Genomic DNA, 22,027 nt, shown 5'->3' on the forward strand with positions numbered 1-22,027 from the left:
GCAGAGACTTTGATGTGAAGCATATCTTCTTGTGCCTTGAAGTGTAATTTTAAATCCGAGCTCTGTGAAATCCCACCTAAATTCAGCTCCTGAGGGGAATCACCACTTATGAGAGTACGCTGCTGGGGATGTGTAATCTTTCACTTTCACAGATGTCATTCTTTAGGAAAAATAATGTACACATCCTTCAACCAGGGTACATTTATTTATTTTTCTAGAGTTAACCCAATCCATCTGTAATTCAGTGAAGTATTGTTGCATTCGTATTCAAACATTTGCTGAGAGGAAAGAGTCTTCAGACATATTTGGGTATGCATGCAGTGTTGCTGGGTTTCTGGAGACTCATTAAGTCACATTAAGAGGAAGACGGAGGGTGGGGGAACCTCCAACGCAGAATTGCACCATCTGAGCTGGTACTGATTAAGGTGCTGTTGTTGCAGCAGAGCTTGACGCTGGTGATGCTGCCACCGTGAGCCCTCCCGACGTGGGTAAGCTCCCCTTCTTTGTATCCCCACACCTTCACCATCTTGTCATCTCCACCTGTCAGGGAAAGGTGAAAAATATGTCAGTAACTTTAGAGGAGTCTGAGGTGAGGATGCATTGTTGTGTCAGCAGTGGAGATGAAAAGAAAAGCCCTGGAGAGATGAAAACACACTCAGCAATAACCATGAGTACAGTGAGGGAAAAAAAAGCAAACACTGGAGCAATATTTTCTAAAAAGTCAATCTTTGATCAGTACATGAGCCATTAGGCTACAAGAAACAAGTCAGCTCAAGTGTAAAAAGGATTTAATCATTTTCAGTTGATTTATATTGATAGAAAAATCACTGAAAGCAGTGAAGCAACAACCCAACAAGCAGAAGATGTGTCTGATGGACCATACCTGTCACAAAGTGTCTACCGTCCTGTGAAATGTGCATTCCATTGATGGGCCCCGACTGTGAGCCCTCCAGCTCTCTGATGGCAGAGCAATCAAACACATCCCAGTAGACAATCTGAGGAGGAAATCAGTACACAGAGGCGTTGGAATGTAGCTGCCATCACCATATCAAACCTCTGTTACTGCAGATGTGAACCACTGACTATATATAAAGATAGACAACCCATCTCTAGAGTGACTTATCTGAGGTAGAAAAGTGAAACCAAAGTGGGATCAAAGTCCATGCACAACAATTAGCAGGTTGACCCGCAAACTTAGTGTATTCAGATGTATTAAATCATATCATATCATATCATATCATATCATATCATATCATATCATATCATATCATATCATATCATATCATATCATATCATATCATATCAAATCATGTCATGTCATGTCATGTCATATCATATCATATCATATCATATCATATCATATCATATCATATCATGTCATGTCATGCCATATCATATCATATCACATCATAGCATATCATATCATGCCGTGTCATGGTGTATCATACCGTATTGTATCAAGTTAACCGTATCATGTTGTATCATATTATATTGTATCGTGTCGTATCATTTTCCATCATATTAACAGATTTTGTAATGTTGTTTCTAGTTTTATTGTGTTTTATCATGTTATATAATATTTTATTGTGTTGTATCATTGTTCTAATGTATCTTATTGTTGTATCGTATACTGTATTGCATTGTGTCATGTCATACCATATCATATTCTATCCTGTCGTATCATATTGTATCGTATCATGTTGTATTGTATTGTTGTATCATTTTGTAGTGTCGTGCCCTATCGTATCATATTGTGTTGAATTGTTTCTAGTTTTGTTGTGTTGTGTTGTACTGTGTTGTAGTGTATTGTAGTGTAACATTTAGGGGTGGGTACCGAATTAGGTACTTTAAGAGGTACCAACCGAATTCTGTTACTGATTCACACAAAATCAGAAGGTACCACGTTTAGGTACCTATACCTTGTGACTGTGAGAGAGTGTAAGAGTAGCTGATTTTCCATGCTGGACATAAACACAGCATTACAAGGTTATATATTGAAGAGTAAATATGTTAAATTGAAATTAAAGACATTAAAGAAATTGAAATTTTTTACCACGTTAACACAAAAGAAATACCGAAAATAGGTACCGTTAAGTACCAATACCTGTTTCCAGGTACTGGGCCAGGCATCGGTACTGTATCATTTCAAATGTGAAAGGTACCCATTCCCAGTAACATTTCGTATCATTTTGTATCAAATTTTATCAGACAGTGTTGTGTCATGTTGTGTTAGGTTGTATCGTATTACAAGTGAAGTCTTACTGCAGGGCCTTGCACAGACTTTTTGATGGGCAGGCACTAAAAGAGGAAAAAGGGCACATGCAGCGGGCAGTTCTGCCACCAAAAGAGTAGTTTGTCACATTTTAACCAGCCAAGGGGGCAGTTTGTGTGTTTTTTCACCCAAGAGGGTACTTAAGCAATTGTTTTGACTTCAAAACACACTTCAGTGCATGTTTTCAACAATTTGGGGGGGAGTGCGACCCCCCTCTGCCCCCCATCTGTGCACACCACTGTCTTATTGTATCATATTGTTTTATGATGTCACATATCATGTCATGTTATACCATATTATATTATGTAGAATTGTTTCATATTGTGTTGTGTGGTTTTGTATTGTATCTTGTTGTATCACATTGTGTCTTATTTGATTGTGTTGTGTTGTATTGTACGGTGTTGTGTCATATCTTTTCATATTGTGTGGGGTTACATCTTATCGTACTGTCTCATATCATTTTGTTTGTTTTTTTATTGTCTTGTATCATAAGTCACCAAGTAATCCCTTCCTCCAGTGTCAGAGGAGGACGATGAACAATGATATTTTGACCCAATTTCTACAGTCAGTGAGAGAATTAACAGTGGTTAATGATCCATGCAGTTGTTGAGGGAAGCCAATTGTCCCACAATGCAGTTGATACAGATAACATCATCTCAGCATTGCTTTGCAATTGTTCCACGTCAACATCATAAACCCAATTATTTCCTATTTTAGTCATAAGTGACCTCAAGCTCCCCCTCTCTGCTTTCTTATTGTTACTCTGTTTGGAAATCACTGTGTCTGTTGTTAGATTCTATCAACCTCTCTCTCACACACACACCTGTGTTTTCTGATCCAAATGAGATTTAATCATCCTCAGAGCTTTATAGCTGTCAAAGTATCAAGTCTCACAAAAGGCAATTGTTATCTGAAGTTATTTATAGCACAGCCAGAGGAAACATCACAGTGTTTGAAAACCAACAGTTGTGCTTTCTTGTTATTTATATGACCGACATGATGTAAGTTAAAAGTTTGGGGTTGTAAATGAGACAAACAGTTTTAAGCACGAGACACAGGCTGAATACATCAAGACTTGAGGACATTAAGTGTTGAAGTAACTGAACATAAACCCAAACACAATTACAGTGTGTACCCCAACTGCAGTGCTGCTAAACAATGTACAGAAGTTTACTGCCTCACTTAATTATATGAAGCCCCCACAAAGGGTTGCGTAACAGATGTTTGTTAAAGGAAGAGTTCATGTTCTACAAAGCTGGTAGAATAATCATGTATAAGAATAGCCTCCGAAACAGGTTCTCATTTCTCTGCACCAACACATTAAAGGAGGGGAGATGTAATCTAACACAGGCGTATCAAATACTGCTGTTATTATGCTGTGAAACAGGAACAAGTCCCGGTGAATAAAAGCGTTTGTATTTATAGTTTCAGAGCTGCAGAGTCATTCTCACTGGCCCTTACAAGCAGAATGAACATTCCCATGGGGGACGCTTGAAACAGCAGTGTATCTGAAATAGACTGGCTTATTAAGATTGATATCATTTCTCCAAAATAACTTTGCCAAACATAATTTGGGAAAACACAGCTACAACCAGAGGGGGGAACTAATTCATTACAAACACCAAAGAAACACAAAGTTCTGAAACATTTCTTGGTAAATCAAGAGGTTTGCGGCTGAAAAGAACATGCAAATTTATGCAGCTCGACTGTGTTTCGAACATTTTTCTAAGGACTATATGTTTGGCATTGATTTGGCTGGAACTGGTAGTGGTTTTTCTGGAATGAAGACACTGTTTCCCATGAGCACCATCACCCTCAGTCGCAAAGGGCATTTCTTTTAAAAGAAAAAGGACAGAGGGCAGATCTATTATTAAACTCTGCTTTTCTTCAAGACATCTTTTTGCAGGAAGCAAAGCGGGGACGTAATGTATTAAGTTTGTAGTTACTAAATTGCGACAACAATCAAACTTTGTAAACTCAATTTGTAGTTTAGTGTCCAGTAGGTTAGCAGACTATCTGTTTAGTGTTCCTCACAGCTCAGCGCTCTGAAGCCCCATTTCCACCAGGTGGGTCAGTTTGCTTCGTCTCGGCACGACACACATTGCATGGCGTTTCCAACGACCAATCCCCAAATAACCGAGACGAGCCGTCCCACTTTTTGGGACCCTTCCGTAGGGGTGGCAGACTAAACTAATCAGATCCCAGAAGGTGGAGCTACAACACTGCAGACCGTCACTTACTGTGCGACAGTAGCTGTATTCCTCCTGGCAACACACAGCGTTCTCTGAAACAAAGCTTGATTGCGCTTTGTAACAAAGGGACACATCGCATTCACAAAGAGGAAGAACTCCTGGATCTTTCCCATTGTTGCTCTTTGTTTACTGTGTCACGTTTTTCTTCTTTGTTGGATTTATTAGCGGCGTGCACTATGCCACACTGCTATGGCATCACACGATTGTTTAATAGGTGAATCTATTGGCATCCAGCTTAAACACAGCCTACCACACGGGGGCATGGTTGGCTGTGGAAATGCAAACAGGACTAGGCTTAACTGAGCCAACCCATTTCAAACCGTTCTGATCTAAACCAGACTGCTTGGTGGAGACAGGGCTTAAGAAGTGCTTGAAATGTACAATGTTGGTTAATCCTGGTTATGTCCTACCAGTGCTCATCTACCAACTCCAACCTCACCAAGCAGAGCTAATGTAAGTCCATCTTCAGCGTCCACCATTACTACAATATAAATACAAGGAATAATTTTCTTCAAGAAGTTTCTTCAAAGAGACTTTTCACTCGGTCACTATATCTATGAAATTGAGACTATTTCAAGATCACTTTTTAAGTCCTCACACTGCATTCAACATATCAGTTAAACAGCGAGCAACAGCAGTGTTGGTAAGGCTGGATACATCTGTTTCTCCGCCTGGTTTTGTTAATCCTTGTATGATTACAACTACTTCTTCCCCTCCTCCTTTCCAGGTCATAACCTCCCCCCCCTGCCTCATCTCATTTCAGCAGCCTATTAGAGACTCCCACCTGTGAGAGTTGTCCAGAACCATCTGTGATCCCCCAACCTGAGCCTTGGTAACTGGCCCAGCGCCACTTCATGGGCCACCAGGAAATTAATTACATGGAGCTAGCAAGACTGAGTCCAAAACAACAGGCTGGCTGTACGTGCTCTATTTCTACACAGAGAAGACGTTTCCCATAACCTAACAGAAAAAAACGTAAGCATTATAGAGACTTTATCGTTCATATTTGATTTTTCCTGTTTCTTGACTCTCATTATTATTGTTTCCTGTAAGCATATAGAATAAAACGGTCATGTTGCCAAATTCATATTGCACTTCTAATGTATCAATAATGAACAAAACAAAAAGATCGAAGACTGAATCAGTGTTTTATGTGACATAACCATTAACTGGACACGATAAAAACTGCTCTGAAGTACATTTCCATATTTCTTAAACTGACTGTAAAATATGGGAACACAGCACAATTTTGCCTTCACTTAATGCGGCATCAACATGCATCATCTTCCTCATCCTTCATGCTATTCTACCTCATTAATACAGCCTCTGCCTGACCCACCACTCTTGATTCCTTCACCCCATCCCTCATTCGGTTTCCTCGCTCTGAATTTACTCCTAGAGGCATGCTGGGATGTGATGAAGGATGGAAGAGAGGAGAGAAGAGGGGGAGGAGAGCAGAGTGTTGGTATTTGTTATCCCAGACAGAGCGCCTGTGTCCTGGGATGAGCAGATGGTGGATCTGGCTGGCACTCGGGTGGCATAGGCACATCCGCAGGAAGGCACGAACACCACACTCTGCCTTTTCCTGAATCCCTCCTTCTTTCCCTTTTTTTCTCTCTGGCCTCACTCAGCAACATCCACAGCGCTGCGTGAATCAGCACGACTTGTCCTCGCTTCTAAGCATGCAGGGGAGGCGACCGTGTGGGTCCAGGGTTTAAGAGGTTCAATCAAACAATCAAGTATTTTATTCTGCCACTGTGAACTTCTGACCTCGCGTTTATAAGTTGAGCCAAGTAGCAAAGTGTTTGCTACAGTGACGAGCAGCCCCCACAATGGTGTGATTATGATAAGCTGAGGGACAAATTGCGAGCGTTTCAAACTAAAATGTAGAAGTGAGTGTTGAAGTGTTCTCTGCATGTTGATCTTACTAAAGCAGCAGGCTTTCTCTAATGCGTTCTGAGTGAAGTTGGTAATAAAAATAAAAGCATAACGGGGAATCTGAATTATGTTAACAGTGGACTGCCAGTCTCTTTGCACCCTGAGGAATCTCCAGCCATTACACTTTTTTAGACAACTTCCAGCTTCGTGTGAAACCTGTGAGTGAATAAAAAACATTGGCAAGTGGACAGATATTTAGTGGACGGGCATTTTATGGGAGAGGGGTTTAAACATATGAGTCACCTGATGTTTATGACTACACTAACTGCGGACATTAACAGACCATAAAAATACAAGATTGCTCGAAGAACCAGAAAACCTCTGAAGCCAAAGACGAATACACAAACTGCTCAGTATGAGATCTGAGATCATAGAAAATAAATCAGAGTTTGACTTCGAAAATGAATTCTGTTTCTGTTAATCATAATTTGAACTTGAGTTTATTATTCATCCTCCATATAGAGTTTTAAGTGTCGTATTTGGTCATAACCTTAGCTCCAAACAGATTTTTTCATTAAGTACAAAAAGAAAAACTGTATTTACAATTTCAACATTTAATGTGACTCTTAACTTAACTCAAATTTGTGACTTTAACTCAAGTCACGCTTAAGTCGCGCACACAGTGGCTTCAGACTACACTTGGACTCGTGCTCAAAAGAACTCAGACTCAACTCAGCTTGTGACCAATCATTGTAGTTTCTTTTTTGGTGTGTTAAAATCAAGGAAACTCTGACGAGCTTCATGTGATTCTTTCCTTTTTTTCATGGTAACCATGGTAATCACTTTACACATTGGGTGTGTGCCTCGCAGCATCACCTGTTCATCAGATTACGACAATGGGGACCAGTGGTAGACCTGCAGCTGCTGCTGTACCATTTGTCATTACATTTGGTTATAGAAACTCCAAACAGGATGGCACCAACAAAAGGAGTGCTGGCTGCAAAGTCTACAGCATCCAAATCAAAGATGCTGGATCCACCAAATCAAATTTTATCAGGCACCTGAAAACTCACCTGGATAGGTCAGTCACATTAGCGGCTATGGACGGTTAGCTCAGCATCAGTTAGGTAACGTTCACTTAGCTTTTTGCTATCTTTTTAACTGAATATTTGAATAGATGAGTGAACGTTTGGTTGTCTCACTTGTTTACATTGAGGTGCGCTGACATGATGGATGGGTAACGTTAATCATCTATGTCCCACTGCCACCATCTACTGGTTAACGTTAACCGTAGAAAAATACTCAGTTACACTGTCAGCTTGCAGGCAGGTTAAACTTAATTGTTAACCACTTAACGTTACTGTGACAGATTTAACGTTATCAGATTACCATTACACTGAGTTTGAATAAGAGGACAGAGGTATGAGTCACTAGACTTAGTCTGATTAAACAATACAGTTGCAGAGTGCAAACCTTTAACTTTTTGTCCACTCGATAGGTGGTTAGCACTTAGACTCGTGACCAAAGACCTAAAACTCGACTTGGACTCTTGACCAAAGACTTAAGACTTGAATTTGGACTCGTGACCAAAGACTTAAAACTTGACTTGGACTCTTGGCCAAAGACTTGAAACTTGACTTGGACTTGTTACCAAGGACTTGAGACTTGATCTGGACTCGTGAACATCTCTGAGTATGGTTTCTGAGAACCGACCTCTTAGCCATCAGACCTTTTTAAGCTAAGATGCTTGCATCTCTTTATGATGACCTAGGCTGTAAAGATGTATATACCCAGTTATGTTAAATAGTTAGTGTTAGGGCTGGACAATTAATCTGATTTTAATCGTGATTTCAATTTTGCCACCTGACAATCATAAAAAAAATATAATCGAAGAAAAACAATTAATATGCCACACAGTGTAGATGTATGCAAGTTCCTGTGCTTCATAGCTCTTCTGTGTTCCATGTGCAGCCACAGCAAGTGTGTGTGACTTATGTGTATCAATAATACTGTATGTGCCACTTGCTGGTTCTTCAAAGTTGTGTTTAAATCAGTACTGAAGTTTTTGAATAAATGAATAATTGTGTGTATTAATTGTGATTTCAATATCACTTAAAATAAAATAATCGTGATTCTTATTTTTATCATAACCGCCCAGCCCTAGTAAGTGTTGTTTGTTGAAAACCCCATGACATTGCTGATATAGTCTCAGTCTCTGCCTGTTAACACTGTGGTAAAAACTGTGGTTTCATCTCAAGCTGGTATTGAAAGCTGGGAAAATTATGAGCATTATCAGCACAGATGTGGGAGCTACTAGGCTCCAACTACCCCTGACATAAACAAGTGGAGCAACATCTTGTCCTGCAATCCAGGCATCCACACCAGAGCTGGTGGAAGCATCTCTAAATTGACTTAACTAAGCAAACTACAGTAAAATGCAGTTGTGATAACATCAACAATTCAACATGTTTTGTGAAGATGTGTCAACTGCAGAGCTCAGAGGAGAAAGAGGGCTGACCGTGGACAGAAATTTCCACATTATCCTGCAGAAGTCCCCAAAAAGAGAGTAGAGGTAGTGGTATACCGTAGCATATCCCGAGCAGAAATACTAAGTTCCCAAAACATACCTTTCTGTCAGTGCCACTGGTGATGATATGGAATTCCTCTGGGTGGTAGCACAGAGTGTGAAACAGCGTGTTGGCGATCACCCTGTTAAGACTGACAAACCGCCTACAGCAGGAGATACAGGGGAGCCAGAAAGAAAAGTGACTTTCACCAATGGAGCAACAAATAATCAAAGCCATGATGAAATGGCAGTGACTGGTAAATGTGATAAAATGCTTCATTCTTTAAAAGCCAATCTGCTTTATCTACTGAATAGACTGTCAATCTACACTCATTAACACCTCCTGACTGATAAACTTCCACTCTAGGCTGTGAGTGAAAACACAAAAGCTGCAAATCCTGACTACAATTGATGATTACTGACTGTGAGCCATTAATCCACAGAGTTACTCACTGAAAAAAGGATGGAGTGTCAAAAAAAGGACGGCCACCACAAGAGTTTTTACAGGTTTTACTCTCATCAATGTCGAAGCCAGAGGATTAGGGGATTTAAAGCTTTCTTTGCAAAGAATGCACTGGATTTCTTATTATTTCTTCAGTACCAACCAGGCACCGAGGAAAAAGAAAAGCTCTGAACATTTTTGGATGTATGCAATGTAAGGAATTTTACTACGACTATAACCATTAAAAAAATCCTCGAAGGATATTTCATGTAGGGGTATAGGATACACACTGTATGTCTGATGTGTGTGTTGTTGTGTCTAAGAATAAGCTACTTACACAATGTCCCAGATGATGCAGGCACCGTCAGCACTGGCAGTGACACATTCTTTGTCGTTACTCTTGATTTTGATGCAGTTCACAGTGGCTTTGTGTTCCTTCATGGTCTCAAGCAGCTTATGTCCATGAGGCTGCAGCTCCCAAACACGCACCTGCAAAAGAGGAACCAAAACTGAGCCAACCTGGATTATGGAACCATGATCAGACCTTTGGCTGAGGACTTGAGGGCTCGTAAGGTGAAGGAACAGCAATGGACTTATGACCAATGATAGGGGGTAAAAATTGGAGGGGAATGTTCTAACTTTCTTGTTTTGATGGCTGCTGCATTCAGGACCAGCTCAAATGTATGTAGGCTGTGGCATGCTTAACGAGATTGAAATCACTTTCAGAAATGGCTTCAAGATTTTCACAGAGACCCTTAACTCATTGGCTGCCAGCCAATTTAAGCACATCTAGAACGATCTTTCAAGACCCAAATAATATTGTTTTCCATGACTATGTAAACACCAAAACTACTCAAGAAGAGTAGACTCTCTTCTTTTATGTCTCCCTTCCTGTTTTGATCAAAAAAACAGACAATAGGTACTTTTTTAGATCGCATCCTCTTCATGATCTCCGTCGTCTTTTCTCACGTTGGCACCGCTCTTTTTTTCTCTAAAGTACTGCAACACACCCTCAGTTGGAGCGTGAGCTGCCTGAACTTTTCTGACTTGCAGCATTGGGCTATGTCTCTGTCATCTCATATCTTCTCCTCATATCCATGCTGATCTCTCATCCAAAGAGCGCACTGCTCTCACCCACAGTAGTTTACAAGCTCAACCGGACCCTGCCTTCCCCTCGCTGAAGAACACAATTTACTTTTTTAGATGCAGTTAATGGTTGGAGTTGAACTGACGTCTGCACGTCAGTGGCGGCAAATAAGTTGATGCTGGGGGCAAGCGGCAACCTCCGGTATAAGAAAATGAGACATGCAGAAGTACTAAAACCTGCTGTTTCTCAAGTGTCCACTTGAGGCTGGCTCTGGAAGTACTGGAAGTTACAAGCACACCAAGCCAAAAAAAAGCTGATTTTAAAGTAGAAATTAACCTGTTTACAGCCCGGTTCAAAAACGCCCCCTGTCCGAATCGCTAAGTTTACCATCGGCACACACTGTACAGGGGGTACATTTTTTTCTAACTTGGCACTTCAGAGGATATCAAAATCGCAAGCTCGCCTAATCAGAGACCCAGCTCAGGTCACGTGACTGATGGGCGCCCTGTAGCTGTACTCGAAGCCCTTGCTACTTCCATTATGGCCAGGATAGCTGATGCACTTCAAAATCTGTTCCAGAAACAGACAGGTGACGTTGAGGAGACTGTGTCCATTCATTATACAGTCTATGGTTGAGGGATATTGGCATTTTAAACTTTTATCTTGTCTTTTTTCAGCAGATAAAAATTTTAGTACACTTATTTTTGAGATTGTTAATACATTAATCAAAAAAAAGTAATAAAAACGGAAACATAAGTGGTCCTAGAACTGACCCCTGAAGAACCCCCCATAACTGTTGCTATTAGTTATCATTTAATGTGAACACTTGACACCTTGGTCTGAACAATAAGTTGAAGTTTCATCAGTATAGCCTGCTGACCTGCCCCTCTCCTCCTCCACTGACAATCCTCTTGCAGTCCCTGGTTCCCGCAATGGCTGTCACACCCATTCTATGTGCGTTGTGAATGACAATCATGAGTCGGCCACTTTCTAGAGCAAAGACGCGGATCTTCCCATCATTCCATGCTTTAAAAGAGAGTGACAGAAACATCATCAATACGTAACACTGATTTGATCAAACAATTGAAATAGTTGAAGTGAGATAATATACAGCAGATATCTTGAATAAAATCAAAAGTTCATTTCTTGCAAAGCTGAGAAATTCAAGTCAGAAGTAATGTCTTCCCACCACTGATGATGCTGTGTCCATCAATCATAAAATCCACAGAGTGGCAGGTCATGTTGGGTACAGTGATGCGCAGCAGCTCTTTGGGCTTCTTTATGTGCCACAACCTGATGTCCTCCAAGGAGCATGTTGCAAATAATTCAGATATTCCACTAGAAGAAAAGAAAGACATGTTGGATTTGGATTTGTAAAATTACACAACATAGTTATAAAAAAAGAACCTGTTTTTTTTCTTGAAGAATTGATTGTTTTAAGAAAAGTATGAAAAAAGACAAAGAGGAGGAAAGTAAATGTCGCCCTCCAGTGGAGTCAAAGATCTACTGACGTGCTATTCAAAGTGAATAAGAAAAACAGAATCAAAGAGATAAATAGGATTGAAGGTATCTACTAAGATTTTTATCATTATTATAGATGACACTATTTGATTGTTTTTGCAAAAGAGGAGATTTTTATCTTGACTGATTTTTAACACGGCATTTTTTTATCTATCCTAAAAAGCTACACGGTTGTTTTCCAACATAATGCTGTTTAATTTATCTAAGTTTTATCTAAGTAATAGTGTGAGACTTCTCATCAAATTTCAAAGCTGAACCAGCTCATCTGCATTTTTCCCATCTCCATTAGGTCTTTATTGTGTTTCTGATACACATGACTTTGACTCTTTCACCCCCAGCATCTGTCTGGTACTTACTAACATATGGCGACATCATTGACAGCGCTGCCGTGGCTGGTGGAAATAAGTTCAGGGTTGAAGTCATCATAACTGAAGCGGTGCATCTCACTAGCCCCTGTACCAACAAAGAACTGCTGGCCCTCTCCTCTCAGAGCGATGGAGGTCACCCCCTTCTGAAGCTGGACTTGCCTGATGAAAGACAAGAAGAATAAAGAGCTGATAACGGTCCCTGCAAATCTGACACTCAAAACTGTTTGCATCATATTAAGAGTCTACTAGATAGGATTCAGGTAATGCAGTTACAGGACTTACTTGTGAATTTTGAAGTTTTTACTTGAACACATGGTGAGGGTGCCAGATCCAGAGCCTACAAGCAGGTCTCCAGACTTCAGTTCTCTAAGAACAGTAACACCCTGCACAAACAGATATAATATGAGCCCCAAGAAAACGTAAAAAGAATTTTAGATCTAGACTGGCCTACTATTTGGCTAGATGTATCGTTGCCATCCAGAAATCCAGACCATCAATGATTCATTATAAATTTGTACATAGATTCTACACCCCTTAAAAACGATATCATTTGAAACTCAAAGACAACCCCCACTGTGGTTTTTGCCCTGACAAAACAGTCAAGACTTTCCTCCCCATGGTTTTGCAATGCCCTGAGGTCAGTAGAAACTGTTTATAACACCTTATCTAATATCCTTGGAGGAACAGTCCCTCACTCACAACATCTGTTATTGCTCAATGACACCTCGTCTCCAGCACTAACCATTACTGAAAAACGACTTTGTTGGCTGGCATTATAGCTGCGAAAAAAAAGGTAGCTTGTTGCTGGAAGCAGACACATACATTGTCAGTGAGGGGGTAGCTCCACACTTAAAGAGATATTGTCCAGCTGGAGCTCTCCATAGCTAGGTTGCACTTTACAAAGACACCAAATACTTGTTGGACATACCTGCTGTAAAACATTCATGCCTTGTTGTAGTTGCTTATGATTAAGTACTTCTATGAGTCCAGCTTGGAGGACTAGTGCTTGATTAAATATCTATTTTTATTCACAACATTTTGTATTGTTATACATAACTGTGATCATGTATATTTATGTACGCTGGGATATTTATGTAAGCGGAGGTTATAGGTATGCAATTATGCAAGAAATGCTTGTATACTTTCTATGGGTACACATGTAAGTCTCAGTTTCTTTTAATCAGTTTATTATTTATTTATTTAAGTGATTTAAGAAGCAAGACACCCTCGTCTACTAATACTTTGGCTCCATGTACAATGCCATTTAGGGTGGGTGGGATCGGGTGGGGGGGTCATCTAATGGTTGAAAAGTATTACGGTTAATGTTGTCTTTATATTGCTAAAGCTGTTGGAAAAATAACTAACAATTGATTGATTACCAAAAAAGAGTTTTGGACAAAGATTTTGATCTCTGTATACTTAATTCTAATGTCCCACACCTCGCTCATGGAGTGAGTGTGAGCAGGACCACCACCAAGAAATTTGTGTCTCATGAAATAACATCTTGTGCTGCAAAACTGCTTCACTGCCATAAATGTTTTCATATTTTTTTTAAGTCATCAGCTTGAAGAATAACCCTATTTCTCTCACATATGGCACCCTCAGGTGTCAGAATGTCACACAGACTAATAACTTCTGACTGTTGGAAAAAACTTTTACACTTTTTGTCCTGTTGATCTGTGAAATATCTTTATTGTTTATATTCACAGTTGGGTTCAGAAGTTTTGAGAAAGGCACAAATTTTGGTTTTCACAAAGTTTGCTGCCTCAGTTCTCATGGAGGCTTCTTTCTTTCTTCTTTCTTTCTTCTTTTATTAAATGATTTTTGGGGTGCTTTTTCAATCTAAATTGTGATTCTTTAATATTTCTAATTTTTGTGATATTTAGTTTGCTTCTTCAACACCAGACCATGTAAAATAGTTCAATGATGAAGATGATGTCCAGACTATATCAGGGGCCATATTTTTCCCAAAAGTGCACAGTGAGTCAGAGATTAACTTTTCGCCCTCTGCTGGAAAAAACAGGCAATTTTTTTAACAAAGAATCCTGATTTAAATATCTCAAAACTAAAAATCCTTAAACTTATGTGAATCGATTTTTTCTCCCACCCCTTCACTGCAATTACCGGAAAGTCATAAACTGTCATGAAAAATGACTTTGAAATTTGTACCTTTCTCAAAACTTTTGGACATGACTATATACTTGTTGAGAAAATTTCAGGGATCTTGACACTTGATGAAGAAGACTCAGGAGACTCAGATGGCTCAAGTTGTAATAGTTTATATTATAGCTGACAATACACATGGGTGCCAACTGTAATGCTGAGTCAATTCTAGCAGACCAGTGTGTGTGCTCAGTCTTTATCATTCCTGAGATTGCTATGTCTATCTATGAGCCACTGGGCTCAGCTTAGCTTGGGATCTCAGTGTGTGAAACAGTATTCAAGGAGACAGGAACGTGTGAATCGGATGGAACTCAGACTGAAAACACACTGTCTCTGCGTACCGATAACTTTAAGGCCAATTAGAGGTATTATTGTGACACATATAGAGGCAATTTACAGAGTTAACTGAGGAAAGGAAAGGCATAAAGCAATGTGAAAATTCCACCACAATATTATGTACCTTCTAGTAATATTGCAATTTTTTTCTATGTATTTAATTCTCTACTGTTTTGGTTGGTTAATTAATTATTTATTTATTCAACCTGTTTTATTTTAACTCGGCTACCCTCTATAAACGTGTGTATTAATGCTTCATTTAACTTGCTCCAGCCTTCTAGTCCTTTTCACCAATTTCTTGTTTTCTAAGTAGTTTAACACATTTATCCATGTTTTGTTTGGCTCTGTTTGTTTTCTCTTTTTTATTCTCTCCCTTTACAAGAAAATAATAAACCGTGTTACCTTGGCATGCTATTTATTCTGAAAAGAAACTTCTGAAAAAAGCCAATAATAATACAAGACTTTTTTTGTATTGTTATTGTTAAGGTGCTTTTTTTCTTTTTTCATTTGAAGAAAAAAAAATAAGTGAAGGGCATACTGGAAAAAATAAGAGGTATGGTTTTTGTCCACCAAAGATACCAAGATAAATAAAGAAAAAGTAACTCACAAGAGTCTTGAGATGTCCTTGAATTATGTTTGTTTTGACTTGTACCTTTTCTTTAATATTTTCAGAGTTATAAATGAAGAATAAAATAAAATACAGAGAAAAGTTTGGGTAGTTTTCTACTGTACAAATGTATTTCTAAGGCTAAGCTAAGCTAAAACAGGTACAAGCAGATTTAACAGAGCCACAATAGAAATATAATGACTTATTGCACTATGACTTACCAGACAGTATTTTGTTTTGACTGGACCGTAGTGAGTGAGAAGACCCGTCTTCATACTGATCTTCATTATGTCCCCACTGGTCGTGCCACAGAAGATGAACTGATCATCCTTGGAAATCTGTTATAGATAAACATGTTTGCATGAACCATAAAATATCTGGTGCATGTTCTGGAGCAGTCAGAAAGCATTAATAGCTCTGTATCACTGTACTGACTCAGTACATGGTGATGTTCACTTTTATATCATTTGTTGAAACTTGGAAGCTCTTTATTGCTTAAAAAAAAGGTTTCATACCTCGACACATTTCACAATTCTCTTCAACTTGCCAGTCTGGCATTCTGTGGGCCGGATTTTCCTGTTTGGAAGATCCAGTTCCCAGACTCGCAGTGTTCCACTGCAAAAACAAAACAGGGGTAATGAAAAGCTCTCAGAATTATGAGGAAAATAAAGGAGCTTGAAAGCTTTTGAAAGCATGAATGATCAGATCAGATGAAGCTCACCTCCCTCCAGAAACGAACACATTGTCACTTGTGTTTGCGAACTCCACAGTGAGGCTGTGACCGGCACTTTGTGCTGAAGCTGGGCTCCCACAGATGGCCTGTTTAGTTTCAAGATTCCATACCACTATGCTAGAAACACAGAACAGGAAATTTAGCATTGTGTTGACTCTGAAAGCTAAATTCTTACGCAATTTTCTGTCTGCACCACACAAGTTTTATTTACCTGTTATCATCCTGACCACCAAGAGACACCAGGTACTTGTCATTTGGAGAGAAGGACAGAGCTTCTACTTTTGCCTTGTGAAGCAGCAGCTGGGCATATTCTGCTCGCTGTGCAAAGTCCCAGATAATAATCGGAGCCTGAGAAAAAGTGTTAAAAATGTAAACATAGATATTCACTATAGAAGGATTTTAGAAAAATGTGTGGTTACTGCTGAAGGTACCTTAAAACCTAGAAAGCTGACTTGTCCAGAGGCAATATAAGATCCACTCTTGGACACTGAGATACAGGAGATATTATCAGTGTGTCCATGCAGGAAATCCTGCTTGTCGTCTTTGATTCTCTTCAGGATGACTGTGCTCCCCAGTGGATAGATCAGGTGCTCTCTGTCTGGATGGACTCTCAGGCCAGAAACCACATGTCCTAATGAGAGAAAGTGAAATGGAACATGAGCCCTACACTTCCAAACTCCAAAACTGTCGATTTGAAATTTGATATTTGTTAAATGAATCAACCATCTCCTCCTCACTCGTTGGCTTAAATTATCCACTTAGTTCGAGCCACAACTTACCGTTAAATCCAATAACAGCCTCCAGTTCAAGCTGAGCGACGCCCTGTGGTTCAGCAGCCATGGCAGAAAAATACTATATGCCTTAAAGTGTCGAGAAAAGGTTGTACTTCTTTATATTACGAACTTTGGCTAACGTTAACAAGTAACCCGAAACAAACGTTACCTAGCAACAACTGGGGCTTCTTTGGCCCACTGTCATTGGTCAGCGAACGTTCTCGTTGCCTTCACGTGCCGTCGGAAATATTCCATCCCCAATGTCCTACACAAGCCTATACAGTCTATGGCACAAACGGGGGATGTAATTTTTTTCTGCGACACCTTTACTGCTATCTGTAGACGTCGTAATGCTTTCAAAATTTGATAATGCAACAAAACAGCAAGCGTCAGCAATCAGCCAATCCCCTGTGGAATTTACTGTTTGATATACGATATGGGAATAATGTAAGTTTACAGTTTCCGAGCAAACAGGTAGTTACCCTTTGTCGGTAGCTAATTGGTCAAATTTGTGATATTGTCTTAAATGCCTAGTATCTCCCAGTCTATGTAAAATTGTCTATATAGTTTTAACGTAACAGACATGCTGTGCCTTTGAATTTAAATGGTATTAATTTTCTTATATATATATATATATATATATATATATATATATATATATATATATATATATATATATATATATGTATATATAAATATATATATATATATAAATATATATATATATATATATATATATATATATATATATATATATATATATATATATATATATATATATATAAACATGTTTACTCGTATTAATGTTATAAAACAGTGTCAACTTTATGACTTTATTCTTGTAAGACAATAAAACAAAGTAAAAGACTGAGTCTGATGAGAAACAGGTGCACTAACCTGGTGAATTAAAGTGTTTGGAACACTGGAACCCTGCAGTGTGTCTGTGTCTTTACGTATCTGCTATGACCAAGACATTAATCTACATTAAATCATCATAAATAAGTAAAGCAAAAATAGCAGAAAAAAACAGGTGGTACAGAATTTTTTTTCTTTTTGTAATTTTAATAAGAATGGTGGACATTCTGCAGGAAACTATGCAAATGTCATCGACTGCAACAAGAAAATCTGAGTATACCCAGTACGTAGTTGAGATTATACTTTGAAATATGCATTTAAAAATTAACTCTGAAACACAAAAGTATGTATATGATGTAATTTTTGGTTTATTAGGAAATTAGAAAGCATTTCAGTATACCTTTTTCCATACCTTTGGAAGGCAAGTTTCAGCCAAGTAAAACAAAGTGGGACCAGCACAAGAAAGAAAAAAAAACAATAGGGAGACTTTCCCTAAACAAAAAAATAAAAAACAAACAAAACAGTGAAACAATGGTTGTGATTAAAAAGACTGTAAGAAAACAATAGGGTTGTAAGCAGAGAAAGCATTTGAGGCTGATATTGTGTGGACAAAACAACCAGCGCAGTGAAATTTGAAAAAAGCTTTGCCTTTATGTTTTTATGTATTACAACTTGGGAAGTTTTTCCTTGACTTTAGCTCAAGGAAAATCTCTGAACATGATTTTACTCCTTTAAGAATTAGCGGGACTTTCAGAGGGTGCTTCTAAACTTGACGTGTCTTTGGCTGCTTCCATAGACATCTGTCTGTGTGCGTGTGTCCTGCGGTGTCTGCTCAGAGAATGACTCCATGAGAACCTGCGCCCACAGGTAAGGCACAGATAGGGTCTTTCTCCCGTGTGTGTACGCTGATGTTTGGTCAAGGACTTGTACCGTGTGAATGTTGCTCCACATTCGTTGCAGATATACTTCTCCGATTTAATGTGAACGTTTTGTTCGTGCTCCTTCATGTTACCCAGCTGTGAGAAACCTTTCCCACACACGGGGCAAAGATGTGGTTTCTCCCCTGAGTGGGTGAGTCCATGAATGTTCAAATCATGACGAGAATAAAATCCCTTTTCACAGGTTGCACATTTGTACGGTCTCTCCCCCGTGTGGCTCCTCATGTGTCTCTTGAGTCCTTCCGAGCGGGAGAAGCAGCTCTCACACAGCGTGCACCTGAAAGGTTTTTCCCCTGTGTGGGAACGGGAGTGCCGTCGAAGCTCGGATGCTTTGAAGAAGCACATCCCACAGTCAGCACAGCAGTGGGGTTTCTCTGGCTGCTCCTCGTGTGTCTTTTCATGTGCTTTGCAGTGGCCTGCCTCAGAGAAACCTTTCTTGCACACGGAGCAGATGAAAGGTCTCTCCCCTGTGTGCATTCGCTTATGACGGACAAGTTTGTTAAGTTTGCTGAAAGTCTTCATGCAGTACGAGCACTGATGAGGCACCTTTGGTTTCTTAGAGTGTATAGGCTTGTGTCTCTCTAACTTTGAAGGTCTGTTGAACACTTTCCCACAGTCAGGACATGGATGCTTGTTCGTCCTATTATGGCAACTCTGGTGTCGGATCAGCTTCTCCTGCTGTGTGAAAGTCTTGTCACAGTGCTCACACTGATGAACAGTCTTAGGCTTCCTTGTGTGGACAGGTTTGTGCCTTTCTAGCTTCGATGGTCTGTCAAATACCTTCCCACAGACGGGACAAGGGTAACACTTGTCAGTTGTGCTCCTCCTTGACTGTGTGGAGTTCTCAGGCTCTGGGGAGGTTGATGCATCGTTTGAGTCAGAATCTGTTGAGATATTGACAGTGATTTCTGCTGGACCTGGAGAACAAACACAGAGAAGAGAATACACAAGATAATATATTAATATAAAATTTAACCCTGAATAATGCAATTTTAAATAGTTCTTGATTCTGGAAACCCCACTTTAGGAACCAATAGAAATTTAAAAAAACATCAGAACTTACTGTCTTCTGAAGATTCAGTTTTAGGGACAGATTCTGTGTCTGGACCCATGACTGCAACTAAAAACACACAACACAGAATCAGACACAAAAAAGGATAGCTTACATCAGTGTTGTTCAGCAGGGTTTTACTGGCACTACATTTTTTTATTCTGAAACTGACTTTTAAAAATTCCAAACGGATGTGTCACCAGGGAGCTTTTGTATTCAACCCTAAGGGCAGGTGAAGTGATTGCAGGATCGCTGCAATGTGTTTTTCATTATGTACTTTCATCAGGATCCAAGCTGCTCTATTTTGAAAAAACTGGAGCCTGTTGCTTCGGATCCTGATGAAAAGTGTGTTACAGTAATTTAGTCCGAGGGAGATAAAGGCATGGACCAGTTTTTCAGAATCTGGAAGACAAAGTAAGGGGGAGTGTAAGTTGCTGTAGCCTTGTCTCTTTCTGCACGTTTAACCCCAAAGTAAGGCTTAAAGTATCAATTTTTTCAGTACAAGGTAACAACTTGTACTTCAACAAAGCTGCTGACATCTTATACCATTATTTTTATCTGATGAACTCGCACTATTACATGCTCACTGGATCATTATCTTTTGAGCACCACTTAATTACACACAATAATTATCTTATGGACACAAGATTAACTTCAAAAGACGATAGAACCTATATAACACTTGAGGATGAGGATCTCTTTGTAATTCAACATAATGAAACACTTGATGATGTCGTTCTGAGACACTGGGTTTAAGACATTAAGTTCTGCTGCAAATTATTGGACAGAAAAGTCATAAATTGTCTGTTGGGATCAGGTCTGATGACTCATAAAAAGTGGTGAGCACAGACTTTCTGAAGGACAGGGACAAAAAGAAAAAAAGGCACATTCTTCATGCCACTGAAAAGGACACTGAGTTCCAGGTGTTTTCAAGGGCACTTGAGCTAATGTTTTTGCCTCCCAAGCGAGCACTTGAAAGTGTGTTTTTGTGCACACAACTGCTCCTTTAAGGTATTAAATTGTAATTTATTCTTACTTTAAGTTTTAAAGTAGCCTAAAACTTTGAATTACAATAATATAAAAGGGGGTGGGTGGCAAATTTAGAGGGCAGGGTGTCAAGTAATGCAATGAACCTGAGCATTGTTAATTCCAGGGATCAAGCACCTCCTGATTAGATTCAAACAGTCTCACAGCCTACACTGTCAGGTATTTTTAAAGCTGAGTTAAGTGTGATGTAACCAAAGTTAAAATAGGACATGTATATTTTAGAGAACAGACAACACGTCATTTTGTTTAGGATGAGGAATACACGCTGACTCGGGACGCGATACATGGAGAATAATGACTCACATGATATACTGAATATGTGGAAATGTGATACCACATTGTTGCCCCCCTAAATGTAACATCTGTAAATGCGCAGGGCTGCTACATAAGGAATATTTGCATGCATGGATCTTCTTTAAAATAAAAAAAACACTCCTTGCATGCTTAAACAAACGCGTAACGCTACTGCATTGGCTTACATAGTTTGTGTTGTATGACGGTTAGTCACAGACGCATGTAAACAGAGAAAGCCAGGAAAGCTAACTGAGCTAAAGCTAATGCTGCTGTCTGGTTAAGAAGCCGTATTAAATAAACCACTGGGAATTAAATGGACCCCTACCTCTTCACTTATCCTCAAAAGAAGACTGTCGCATTTGTAGCCTGAAATGTTACGAATACAGCCTACATCTTTCTTTTTGAGATGCTAGTCTCTGCAGCTTCATGTGTTAGCAGCTACATGCCCGTCCCTTTTTATGCTGCCTTCACGTGCTTCACGTAAAATCGGATGTTTTGTCGGAATCCAACGTTTACCCTACACGTAACTAAACAGACACCTCCGGTTTTGTTGAGTATTCATTTTTATTATGGTATCACCTTTTTATTTTTGAAATATATTTTTTTTTATTTTGCTGTTATAAAAAAAACAGACAAACAAAAAATATCAAACAAATGGCGTTCATGTTTTCAAGCTAAGGATAAGAACATTACATTTCTAGTAGCTTAAAAAGCAGTCATAAACTTGATTTTAATTGGTAAGGAGTACAGTGCCAGTGATTTTGACAAAATTTAAAAGGTTTAGAAATTTATCTGATCGGTGTGACAACAAGAAAATATATGCTTATATTTATGGGCTTAGAAA

At 39.2% G+C, this 22,027-nt stretch overlaps 2 protein-coding genes across 2 annotated transcripts; both read right to left on the reverse strand.

Moving 5' to 3' along the window:
* Positions 1-200: 200 nt before the first annotated feature.
* Positions 201-17,145, reverse strand: cfap52 (cilia and flagella associated protein 52). Its single transcript, XM_074692987.1, has 14 exons — positions 17,005-17,145; positions 16,657-16,856; positions 16,437-16,573; positions 16,214-16,342; positions 16,008-16,107; positions 15,714-15,830; positions 12,669-12,769; positions 12,375-12,545; positions 11,687-11,835; positions 11,378-11,523; positions 9,748-9,899; positions 9,030-9,132; positions 884-995; positions 201-540 (listed from the first exon to the last, which is right to left on the reverse strand). The coding sequence occupies exons 1-14, from the start codon at positions 17,063-17,065 to the stop codon at positions 356-358; spliced, it is 1,863 nt and encodes a 620-aa protein (XP_074549088.1). The 5' UTR covers positions 17,066-17,145; the 3' UTR covers positions 201-355.
* A 1,048-nt stretch (positions 17,146-18,193) lies between these two features.
* Positions 18,194-21,641, reverse strand: LOC141807199 (uncharacterized). Its single transcript, XM_074693001.1, has 3 exons — positions 21,509-21,641; positions 19,855-19,911; positions 18,194-19,708 (listed from the first exon to the last, which is right to left on the reverse strand). Exons 2-3 carry the CDS (start codon positions 19,901-19,903, stop codon positions 18,585-18,587), a joined length of 1,173 nt encoding a protein of 390 aa, XP_074549102.1. The 5' UTR covers positions 19,904-19,911; positions 21,509-21,641; the 3' UTR covers positions 18,194-18,584.
* Between the last annotated feature and the right edge of the window lie 386 nt (positions 21,642-22,027).

The sequence above is a fragment of the Halichoeres trimaculatus genome, unplaced genomic scaffold, assembly GCF_033239565.1.
Source record: "Halichoeres trimaculatus isolate MK-OKI-2021-1 unplaced genomic scaffold, fHalTri1.1 fHalTri1_scaffold_2, whole genome shotgun sequence".
NCBI classification, from domain to species: domain Eukaryota; kingdom Metazoa; phylum Chordata; class Actinopteri; order Labriformes; family Labridae; genus Halichoeres; species Halichoeres trimaculatus.

Bases quoted from the DNA above. Each gene is read 5' to 3' on its own strand.
- cfap52 (XM_074692987.1), bottom strand. From the start codon at position 17,065: ATGGCTGCTGAACCACAGGGCGTCGCTCAGCTTGAACTGGAGGCTGTT. The intron at 16,343-16,436 runs GTAAATAAAACT...CTGTGTTTCTAG, and splicing joins GGTGGTCAGGATGATAACAG to CATAGTGGTATGGAATCTTG. The intron at 9,900-11,377 runs GTCAGCAGGCTA...CCTCTTTTGCAG, and splicing joins GTGGAGGAGGAGAGGGGCAG to GTGCGTGTTTGGGAGCTGCA.
- LOC141807199 (XM_074693001.1), bottom strand. From the start codon at position 19,903: ATGGGTCCAGACACAGAATCTGTCCCTAAAACTGAATCTTCAGAAGAC. The intron at 19,709-19,854 runs GTAAGTTCTGAT...TTTGTTCTCCAG, and splicing joins AACTGAATCTTCAGAAGACA to GTCCAGCAGAAATCACTGTC.